The following is a 12,500-nucleotide window of genomic DNA, read 5'->3' as shown; positions in this document are numbered from 1 at the left end:
AAAAGAACAAAACTTCACAAAATAAAACACACACACATGTGCGCATACACACATATACACACAAAGAATGCATGCACGCACGCACGCACAGACGCACACACAGACGCACACACACAGAGGCAGACAGTCAGTGTGTGTGTGTGTGTGTGTGTGTGTGTGTGTGTGTGTGTGTGTGTGTGTGTTCATACAGTATGTGCAGCAAACCTCGTTACCCATGGCCCTGCAGGGCAAACGGCTCTTGTCAAGGGAGAGGGAGTGCGTGTGTGTGTGTGTGTGTGTGTGTGTGTGTGTGTGTGTGTGTGTGTGTGTGTGTGTGTGTGTGTGTGTGTGTGTGCGTGCGCGCGCCTGCGTGCGTGCATGTCCGTGCGTGCGTGCATGTCCGTGTGTCTGTGTGTGTGTGTGTGTGTGTGTGTGTGTGTGTGTGTGTGTGGCAAGATGCACTGATGAAGGTCTGAGGACCGAAACGTTTGCACCCCCACTTGGTAGCACTTTATTTTATTTTTGTTTAAGTTGATGGATTAAAACACCTTTCCTGCATCGGCAACCCTTGGTGTGCGAGTTCTCTTCTTCCTCCTGTGTTCTACAATACCTAGAACCCACGCACCCGCAAGGCCTGGAGTAATTGGCGCGACACCCTTCCTGACCTAACTGTGTGTGTGTGCACCCATTTTACCCAAACCCAGCCCACCCCTTCCTCCTCAATACCTCGGCCTCTCTCACCGGCTCTTGTCTAGCGATGGTGGTGCTGGGGCAAAGGTCTGGGGATGTGGTACTGGACACTGCACTCAGCAGAATAGGGACAGACTGTGTCAGTGGGAGAGTGAAGGGAGGAGGGTGGAGGTGGGGGTGGGGATAGAGGAATGGAGTTAGAGGGGAGGGATGGACAGGGAGAGGGGAGAGGGGAGAGGGGAGCAGGTGGCTTTGGGGCTTGTGTCTGCATGACTGCGCAGATTGAGTGATGTACTGGGGTGAACAAGAGTTTGTGTGTCAGTGTGTATAAGTGTACAGTGCAAGGCACACAAACACACACACACACAAGCATGCACACTGCACACACTCACCACACACGCACACACACACTTTATGTTTTAATAAATACACACACACACCTGAACACAAGTACACATGTACATGGGTGGTTGACGTTTAAGGGCGTAACGCAAAAAAAAAAAAAAGTTTTTCAAATTCCTGAAAAAAATAATGGATAAAAATTGGAAAAAAATAGAAAAAAATAAAGCACTTAGTGGTCTGTGGAATTTCACCTTATTTTTGCCATTTTTGGGAAAATGTGTCCTGCATCAACACATAGCATAGGCATGTCACACCGCAGGAAAATGGAGTCACACCACAGGGAATTCACTGCATTATGGCCATTTTAATCCTTTTGTATACATGACTGACATCTGAGCTCATGCTAACATCATACTGATATTGTGTTTAATCTTAATATGTGTTTTCATTAATAATAAAAAAAAAAAATCCTCCTATAAGAGCAGTCACACCACAGGACACCACAAAATGAACCTAAGCATTGCGTGACAGAAAGATTGCAATATGAAGACATATTAAGAGGTTAAGAGTCACCTTAAACTTCCACAGCACTCTCCAATAACTGAGGTACTAGCTGGTTAGGAGCCAGTCTTTAAGACCCTTGTAGTTGGCCTTGCAGCTGCGCATTCACAAACATTGACATACATGTCACCCCACAGGACGCAATTTGTGTTACGAAATTGAACTTGTAGTTAATATTACTGTCTTGAGTTTTTTCCACATTCACATATCTTAATCTAAAGTTAAGATTTATGCAATCATGCCAAATGCTTCATACATTATTCAAAATGTTGTTGGTTAATTTATATATATATTATTATATATTGTTTCATTAATGTTACAGTCACACCGCAGGAAATTTGACATATAAACCTTAACATAAATCTTAACAAAAATGTTTCTTCTCATCTAAGACTAATATGAAACATAATGTACCACATCTTCTTTCATTGACATTTGTTTTTTAGAGGAAAATAACAGTTTTGTAGGTTTTTAACCAATGTTACGAAAAAACAAGGCGTCACGTCTCCCACCCACATACCATATACATAGTAGCTATATACACTGTTACCCTTTATTTCGTTAGTATACAGTCTGTCCAGGATTAGAGTTCATGAGGAGTGGTGAACTTTGACAAAGACCTCGTCTGATGGTGACAGACATAGTACAAACTTTCACACTGTTTCTTTTTCATGGCTGTGCTGGTAAATGTGTGAGTGCATTAGCAAATAGCATACCTGATAGTGACAAAAAGCATATTGTATCCTATAGTAGCTCAGCTGATAGTGACACTAGCACACTGTGCTATTAATTACCTGTGGCGATACTTGTTACTTTAAAAAGTATGGTCTTTTAAATGTTGTTTTAAGATTCTGAAAAAATACTCTTCAGACTATTCTTTTTTCATGCAAAACACTTCAAGAGATAAATGTTCCTTAACATATAAAACAAACCTTTAGAAACTTTAGAAGAAGAATACTTTGTGGTAAATACATTTTTAATGTCAGTAAGGAAATGGACATCCTGAAAAAAGGGCAAAATCCTCCCCTGTTGTACTGTATGTCTCTGTCATTACTTACTTACTCTGGCATTACTTATGTCTTAGTATGTCATTTCCCTGCACTCAATAACAAGCTGGCAGTGACACTGGTGCACTGGGCGAGGTGACAAAACATCATATCATAGTGACACATTCTTTCCACTGCCTGCACACTGTTTTTTATTAGTTTTTCTCGATTGGTTTGGCTAATTTCTTTAAACCGAGATGACAGTTCTAAACATTTTGGGTCATTTGGCCAAACATTCTTACACTTCTGCACAACAGTTCAGATTAGGGCTGCACAATTAATCAAAAATAATCGAAAATCGTGATAAATCGTGATATCGAAATTGTGATTTCAATCGGGATTTAATCGTGGCAATTGTGACCTGTCTTCGAGAGCGTCCTTGAAGCCAGAACATACCGACAGGCTGGTGTTTCTGGCCAGAAATCTATCCACCTAAGTTTCGTGCTATTGCCTTAACATAATTATTTCAATTCATTTCATTTTGCTCAGCCCTTCTTCAATTCATTCTTGGTTATATTTCATTTTGTTATAATTTTTTAAAAAATCTGAAAAAAAAATACAATAATCGTGATCGTGATTACGATTTTGACCCAAATAATCGTGATTATGATTTTTGATTTATGTGTGATTATGATTTATTGATAATCGTGCAGCCCTAGTTCAGATAACTAGCAAAATGTCAGATACCTCCCAAAACAGCTCATTCTTGCATCAATACTCAACCTTCTCCCACATAAATAGTCAGTACCATAAAAATGGCATATATCCTTCTCAATTGCTTTGGTTCATTTGCATTCATTTAGTCATTCCGTCAAAATAAACTGGATGGTTCAGCATAACTACATGGATCCTCATCACTTGCTCATAATACTCCAAAACAGTTTACCGTGTGTGAAAACTAAATTCCTTCCACAGAATGTCATTTGACAAACTGTCAAGAAATTAGCCAAATAACAAAGGAAAAGGTTGTAAAATTATTTTCTACAAACTAGCAAAGCTACAATACCATCTGGCCTGTTGAACGCTGTCATGAATTTACTGTTTACAGTAATGAAATTCTGAAAATATTATGTCCTTGATCGTTTTGAAAATTGTGTAAACTACTTTGCATATGATGACTTACACAATGAAATCATGCTGACATGTTTTGGAGAGGGCAACCATTAGACTGAGAATTGTCTAATTCATTTAGATAAGAAAGGTCAATTTATTTGGAAAATGTGCTAAATGTATGCTCAATGTGTCAACTGTAGGGTACTTGTACATAGCCATCTGCAGAGATGTACTAAACATTTGAGTCATGCACAAAGCATTTGATATTTGATGAAAGCAATGAGAAATGCCATTCTGTTGTGGGAAATTGCAAGTTGGTTTGGGGATTTGTCCGTGTTGTTTTGAGAATGTCATCTCAGTTTCGAGAAATTAGCCAAACCAATCGAGAAAAACTGTAATACAGTATGCTGTATTGTCTGTGATATAGCTCACCTGATAGTGACGCTGGCACACTGTGCGAGGCGGCGTCCAGCACTCTTGAGGCCCGTGTAGATCTGGCCCATCTCTATGGCGCCCTCCAAACCAACCACCTCCAGCAGCTGGTCACTCACATCTACAGAGAGAGAGAGAGAGAGAGAGAGAGAGAGTGAGATAGAGAGAGAGAGAGAAAGAAAGAAACAGATAGATAGATAGATAGATAGATAGATAGATAGATAGATAGATAGATAGATAGATAGATAGATAGATAGATAGATAGATAGATAGATAGATAGATAGATAGATAGATAGATAGATAGATAGATAGAGAAAGAAAATAGAATAGGAAGATCAGAGTGCCTTTTATTGTCTGGTACACATGTACAATAACCATTACACATGCACAACGAAATCGTAGCCCCTTACTCATATCTGTGCAACACGTGCAGTACAGCATGTGCTCTATTTACAATAGCAAATAAGTAGCAGCACTACAAAGGAGAGAGAGATACACAGGGGTTACAAATGGATTGAATGGAAACAGACAGGTCTCTGGCAAAATGGGAGCCTATTGTAAATATTTCAAGAAGGGGTGGAGGGGGAGGTGAAGGGTAGTGCTCTGCTATCGAGGTGGTGAATAACAGGTAAGATGTAAGTGGGGTGGGGTACGGGGGCTTGGCAGCCCTCTCAACATGACTCACTTAATCTGTTTGTAGAACAAGGCGATGCTCGATAGCTGTTACGCAAAGACAGGCCTGATTTCTTGGAAAAATCCCCCCTCCCCTCTCATTCACTTCTTTTTTTCCTCTCCCTCAATAGAAACAGTAAGAGATTAAAATGAAGTGCTGTTGGCATTGGCTATTTTGCCGATGAAGCATGTCCTGACTCTGTTCTGTTCTGCTCTAGGGTGTAGTGCTAAAAAGCAACAAAAAAAACAGCCGTGTCTGCCTCTTCGAGCACTACTTTGCCCATTCATTAACCTAGACCAACTAATAATTGAAAACAGAACCATGGGGCTTGTGGGGTTGTAATGGCCAGAAAATCCTTGTCAAGGAATACTCTCGTCTCAACATGACTAGAAAAACAGAATCGTTTTGCAATAACGCGAGCCCTGGCAGAAATAATTAAGGAGAGCATTGGAACTAAAAATATACTAAATTAGCTTATCATTCTCACTGCACTTTGTCACTCTGTCTATCCTTCCTGATCCTCCCCATTTTGTAACTCAGTCTCGCTCCCCCTTACTCTCCCTGCACTCTCTCTCTCTCTCTCTCTATCTCTCTCTCTCTCTCTCTCTCTCTCTCTCTCTCTCTCTCTCTGCTCTCTCTCTCTCTCTCCCTGCTCTCTCTCTCTTCCATTATCATTTGTTCATTTTCATTCTTTACTCTCTCTAGAAGACACAAAATTAGCCTATCACTCAAATAGCACTTTGTCATTCTCTTTATCTTTTATTCTCTTCATTTAACATGCTCTGTCTACTCCTCTCTCTCTCTCTCTGTCTCTCTCTCCACTTCTATCACTCTCACTCTCTCCTATTATCACTTGCTCATTTTCGTTCTCCACTCTCTCGGTCTTATTATAATTTGTTCTTTTTCGTTCTCTGCTCTCTCTGCTCTCTCTCTCTCTCTCTCTCTCTCTCTCTCTCTCTCTCTCTCTCTCTCTCTCTCTCTCTCTCTCTCTCTCTCTCTCTCTCTCTCTCTCTGTGTCTGACTTGATCGTTGACCCACATCCTGCCATAATCTGTGAATGTTCTGAAGAGCAGATCAGATGATTAGTCTGGAGCTGCTGCACCTCCCCAGTCTATCCCTGCAAGCTTTAAAAACACCGCCCGTTCGTTCCCACCCAGCACACCCTACCCAGCCTACCCAGCCGAGACGGCAAATGTGACAGATACGCACTGAATCGGAAAAGCGCGTTCAAAACAAATAATCTCACATGACGTCCTCATCAGAAGGAGATTTTTGGCGGCGGGGGAATGTTCTCTTCCTAAACAGACAAACGGTTGCTCACACACACAAGCAGACACACCGCCACACACACATGCACCCACCCACACCCACCCACACACACCCACACACACACACACACACACACACACACACACACACACACACACACACACACACACACACATACACACACCCACACACACCCACACACACAAACACACACACACACACACACACACACACACACACACACACACACACACACCCACCCACACCCACCCACACACACACACACACACACGTGTGTGTAAAATCAGGCTGTCTGGCCTAATCGGTTACAGGGGACTGACACTGTCTACACAAATAAAGCGCATGTGACCGTAGCGCAGGCATGAGTACAAAGGACCCTCAGCTGATCACTAATTCTGTGTCGTCGTCTTTTAGCCTTTTTGGTGTTGGTTGAAATCAGGGATGCGAGCAGGAATTCGGAGGTATTACTTATTAATTAGGCACACTACTGTAATTATTAATGGCAATGTTAACTGTTTCCTCAAAGGGGTCCTTGCCTATGTAGTGCCCTCACAGTCTTACTCAGTGCTGCACTGTACCAGTTGAGGTTCCCTGAACGCCCCTGATTTAAATGCCAATGATCAAAACAGATGGCGGCTCTGTCAGAGGAAACTGAACACAAGCTATATTTTATGCCCATGGCACCACAGAGAAACATGACCGAGAACGAGAGAGAAAGGTGAATTCATACTTGTTGCACCTGCCTTTCTTTACTGGCCCGTGATAAAGGAGAGCCATCAAACAACGCCTATTTTTTAACTATGGTACCACTACAGTTCAACCACAATGCTATCAGCCCACACACACACTTGCACTGCAACACATTCTCTCACATACAGCCACACACACACGCACATAGACCTACAGTACACACACACACACACACACACACACACACACACACACACACACACACACACACACACACACACACACACACACACACACACACACACACACACACACACACACACACACACACACACACACACACACACACACTCACCTCCTTGTTCTCCTCTCCCCTGTCCCACCTATCCAATCCCTTTGGGGGGTATAGAGGGGCCTAGTGGTCCTCATGGGGGCCATTGGTGGCCAGCTGCAATGTAAACATGCTACATAATGTGGCCCAATGTGGCCCGACCCAGAATAGACGTGTACTTGGCGTCACAGCACGCATACACATACACACGCACACACACAGATTATTATTTCTGGCGTCAGTTCTCGTTGTGAGGTGGGTAGGTGGGTGCCAGCCGTTAGCTATAGGAACAGTTTTCTTTAGAATTCAGGGTGGTGCCAACTTACACCAGCCGTGAAGTCTACGATGACCCACTGCACACACACACAAGCATGGGCCTAGCAGCAGCGTGGCCAGTTGGGCAAGTTTACACACTCGCAGTCTAAAGACAGAGACACTACGTGTGTGTGTGTGTGTGTGTGTGTGTGTGTGTGTGTGTGTGTGTGTGTGTGTGTGTGTGTGTGTGTGTGTGTGTGTGTGTGTGTGTGTGTGTGGTTGGTTGGGCAGGCTTCCAAGCCAAGTAGTGTACCCTTCAAGAGTGTTTTCTGACAACAAATTGCTGCACATGTTTAAGTCAGATGGCTCCTCCATATGGCGTCCCACCATCACACACACACACACACACACACACACACACACACACACACACACACACACACACACACACACACACACACACACACACACACACACACACACACACACACACACACACACACACACACACACACACACACACACACAGAGTAACCGGGTCGAATGTAGGAGAGGAGAGCGACACAGCACAGGGGGATAAAGTTAGCCGTCTCTGTTTGGAAACAAGGCGACACGAAAGCTTTGAATATTACATTATTAGAGGAAGAACTATGTCAGTGACTCATCCGCCCGCAATTTAAATATTTCAAGATGACAGTGCGTGTTTTTTTTTCTTTCGTTTGTTCTTTCTCTTTTTTTCCTGGTGCACGTCACTGGAGTGCTACGGGACAATGGTGCTTATCCATCCATACAGTGGCTGTGAGCTGTGGGTTTCTATGGACGGGAGGCGAGAGTAGGTTAAGTGTTATATAACAAAGGTACATGTAGGTAGCAGCAGCGATGCCTGCATGCAAACATGCCACTCATTTAAAACTTTTAACATGTCTCTAAAGTGGAGCACAGAGGAACCACACATCAGCCCCAGCTCCAGCCAACAAACTTTCATGCTCAGGCGGCTATGGAGTAAATGCCTCTGAGTCCCATGATGAGAACTACTGTATATTAGCTACTGAGATTTTGTGCACTGTAAGCCTTAAACAAAGAAGAGTTTGGCAATTAAAGCTATTTATGTCAGTGTGTGGGTGAAACAACTGTGAAGGCAGACAAAATAGTTTCTGATTGATAGGGGAGTGGAGCGCGCACACTCGCACACATAGTGTTTGTCCCCCCCCAAAAACGGTCCTATGTTCCACATTTCTTTGAGGGCATGGCTGTATTGGGAGCAATTAAGAAACTGGTGCTATCTATTTAAGGAGGCCAGCAGGTGTGAGTGACCCAGAACAAGTAGCACCATGCCCACTCTATCAGACCCACTGAAACATCCTGAAGGTACCGTGCAAAACTACACTAAAACACGGAGAATGAACGAATTAGAAAGAAATGAGAATCCATGCGTCCCAGCAAAGACACAAAGAAAGAACAAGAGAAACATGAGAAGTCATGCTTCACAGTAAAGCACAGAGAGCGAATGAGAGAGAAATTAGGTTTCTTGCTTTAAGCTCCCTCCTGTACTTGCTTGCCAAATCAAAGCTAAATTCATCCGAGGCAAAAGCTTGTCTCCTGGTTCTGATGGCAAGATAACAACTGACTGTCAAGCCTTGTGCACTTGACTACACTTAACTGTAATTTCATGACAACAAAATAAAATGCTATTGCTGCTCTTTCATATCAGATCAGATGAGGGCCACTGTTGTTTTTTCTTCTTCCCATCTTCTTGTCTTTCTCTTCTTGTTCATCATCTTCTTCATCATCCTCATCATCATCTTCTTCCTCTTCTTCATTGGAGGCTGTGTGGCTGTATCCCAGCAAGCTGATACTAAGAATAGACCGCTAACGCTGTCTTACATAACCCTGCCAGGATGCATTGTGGGCCAGCCATCCAGCCAGCCAGCCAGCCAGAGAGAGAGAGAGAGAGAGAGAGAGAGAGAGAGAGAGAGAGAGAGAGAGAGAGAGAGAGAGAGAGAGAGAGAGAGAGAGAGAGAGAGAGAGAGAGCTAACACTCTCTGTGAGTGGTACAGCAGTACCTAAGCAGCAAGAAGGAGCAGAGAAAAACTGAAGGAACGGGGGCGGCGAGGGGATGACTGTGGTGTGGGGATGTGGAGGACTGGAGTTGAGCTTCCTGACTCAGGACAATCATTTAACCTGCATTGTAAATTTTGCAGTGCTAATTCAACACTCAGAGTGTAGGACCAAATAGATTCAACTCTTTTTAAGTGTTGAATCAACCCTGCCATATTTACTGTGGACAAGCAAGAACACAACTAGCAAATGCCCTCAGGCTCAGCACTTAATGTGTTGTGTCATCCTCCACAGAGCTAGTCCCAGTCATGAACAAAGAGTAACAGGTGCCGAGTTTTTGTTGTTGTGTTTTTTTCTTAGTGATTTTAAAATGGCCATAATGGCAAAGCAAGGTGATCTACACTATTTAACAGTCATAATACATAATGCTTGTTAATGAATCAATGAATTCACTTTACGTAAATAGGGACACTGATTTGCACTGATGTGCTTATTCGAAGCTCACTTCTGCTGGAGACATAAACAGTCCGACACTGTAACATTCACAATAAACAATACTTGTACCAGTTCATTAATAATAACTCTAAATAGGAACGCTGATTTGTGCTTAGTCAAACTGTTTTAGATATAAGCAATTTAACTCTATTTAACACTCATAATACATAACACTTGAAATTAATGAATTCACTTTAAACACACTTTGCACTGTCACTTATTCAAAGCTCACTTTTGCTTGAGACTTAAACAGTTTGACACTATCTTACACTCAGCACTTAATTATATTCAATTAATTAATAATAGCTCTTAATAGGTCCACTGACTCGCACTGTTGTGCTCTTTGTAAGCTCACTTCTGCTTCCGTTGAGTCATGCATGTAGTGCAAGAGCTTGCTCAACAACGTCCGTGTCTGCAACAGTTAAAGCAGCGGAAGTTGCTTGGCACCCGTTCCCATGCCCTTGTGTGCCAAGAAAAAGGGACTCGACAGGTCCTCGATCACTGTGTGTGTGTGTGTGTGTGTGTGTGTGTGTGTGTGTGTGTGTGTGTGTGTCAATATGTGTGCCCACTGTGTGTGTGTGTGTGTGTGTGTGTGTGTGTGTGTGTGTGTGTGTGTGTGTGTGTGTGTGTGTGTGTGTGTGTGTGTGTGTGTGTGTGTGTGTGTGTGTGTGTAAATCTATACCACTCTATACATACTATGTCTATGCTTGTGCAAGGCCATATTTGAGCTCCTCTGTGGGCATGGCCCGGTGAGAGGAGAGGAGAGGAGAAAAGAAGAGAGAAGAGGGGAGGATAAAAGAGAGGAGAGGAGAGGAGAGAGGAGAGGAGAGAGGAGAGGAGGGGAGAGGAGGACAGGAGAGCAGGATAGAGGATAGGAGAGGAGAGCAGAGGAGAGGACAGGAGAGGGGAGGACAGAGTAGAGGAGGGGAAGAGAGGATAGCATGATAGAGTAGAGGAGAGGAAAGCAGGATAGAGGAGAGGAGAGGAGAGGAGAGGAGAGGAGAGGAGAGGAGAGGATAGCAGGATAGAGGGGAGGAGAGGAGAGGAGAGGAGAGGAGGCAGTAGTGATGGCAGATGGCTGGGAGGGCCTGGTGAGGGTGGAGACACCATGCTGGAGGTGTGGGGGCGGCCCCTGGCTTGGCACAGCGACAGGACATGAACAACGGAAAGAGGAAGAGAGTGGAGTGGAGAAGAGAGGAGAGGACTGCTGGAGAGGAGAGGTTGGTAGGGCAGGAGAAGGAGATGAAGAGGAGAAAGAGGAAGTAAGGTAGTGAAAGGTGGAGAGAGAGGAAGAAAGTAACTGAAAAAGGGATGAGAGAGAGAGAGAGAGAGAGAGAGAGAGAGAGAGAGAGAGAGAGAGAGAGAGAGAGAGAGAGAGAGAGAGAGAGAGAGAGAGAAGAATACAGTGAGACCAAGGGAAGTCAAGGGATGGAGGCAACATATCAAGAAAGAGAGAGAGAGAAAGAAGAGCGAGGGAGTGATGAAGAGAGAGAGGTAGCAAGAAGGAGAGACCAAGGGATAGAGAGCACGAAAGAGAAAAAGAAGAGGGAAAAAAAGTGAGAGGGATTGACAGAATAGGATGGAGTGAGAGAGAGAGACTGTGGTCTGAAGAAGGCGAGGGACAAAGGGATGGAGAGAAAAAGCCAGAAGGAGAGAACTAGAAGGATGGAGAGAGCGATTGAGATGAAGAGGAGGGAGACAGAAGAACAGGTGCTGATGAAAGCAGCGTGGTCCTGGCGGCGCCTCACTCCAGGCTCCTCATCCTCCGTCGCTGTCAATATCTTTGTCAAAGTCGATCCAAATGAATCACGCGTTAGCCTACTGAGCTAATGGATCCGAGCCAACACCTTCACAGCTAGCTGCACTCTTGCATGTAATCGCAAGTGTCGTTTCCTGCTCCGTTCCTACAGCACTGGTTAAGGTCAGGTGCTTTGGCGAGTAGAGTAAAAGAAAAAAAACATTGTCATGCACTGAAAAGAAACAATCTTTAATCATACTGACAAGTCCATTCGATGGCACAAAAGGTTAATTAGGGCAAAGGGCAATTAACCAAAAGACCAAACGGAAGATCAAGCTCGTTAGAAAACAGAAGGCTACAATAGCTAATAGCATAACGGTTTAAAATGTATCTTTTTTTCTGTATGGTGGTGTGTTTTGCCTGTTGCGCGGTGAACCTTTACTAACCCTCTAGCAGTGCTGAATAAAAGTGAATAATTGAAAATGGGGAAATGAGACTATAGCGAAAGCAACTTTTCCAGTTCTGATTCATCACTTATGAGCACTTCCTTCCAATTCCTTTCTATGTGAAGAAATTTAAAATAAAGCTGACTTTGACTTAGCGAGTCAAACGTAATAACACTCTTGGAGTAAAATGCAAAATTGCAAAAGTTAACTGTAAAATGGAAAAGTTAACTAAAATATAATGTGTAGAGGCGCAGTGCCAAACAGCTTGGCCAGAGAGGCCTGAGGTCTCTGCTCAGTGAGAAGTTCATTTTCATGGCCACGCTACATGAATCTGTCTCTTTCTATGACTGTCTATCTATCTACTTTTCTACTGTTATGCCTTCCAATCTCTTGTTCTCTTACATGAACACACTCTGTCAT

The 12,500-nt window shown here is 43.6% G+C and overlaps 1 protein-coding gene across 2 annotated transcripts in view; it reads right to left on the bottom strand.

The window, feature by feature from the left end:
* The window catches only part of LOC134461321 (diacylglycerol kinase beta), a 167,480-nt gene that overhangs the window by 5,853 nt on the left and 149,127 nt on the right, over positions 1 to 12,500 (bottom strand). For both annotated transcript variants that reach the window (XM_063214152.1, XM_063214153.1), the window contains exon 23: positions 4,104 to 4,224. In XM_063214152.1, coding sequence (XP_063070222.1) covers positions 4,104 to 4,224 — 121 coding nt within the window. The remainder of the gene's footprint in view (positions 1 to 4,103; positions 4,225 to 12,500) is intronic.

Source organism: Engraulis encrasicolus, chromosome 13, assembly GCF_034702125.1.
Source record: "Engraulis encrasicolus isolate BLACKSEA-1 chromosome 13, IST_EnEncr_1.0, whole genome shotgun sequence".
Taxonomy (NCBI): domain Eukaryota; kingdom Metazoa; phylum Chordata; class Actinopteri; order Clupeiformes; family Engraulidae; genus Engraulis; species Engraulis encrasicolus.
The sequence above is the reverse complement of the archived record's forward strand: the minus strand, read 5'-3'. Positions and strand labels throughout refer to the sequence as shown.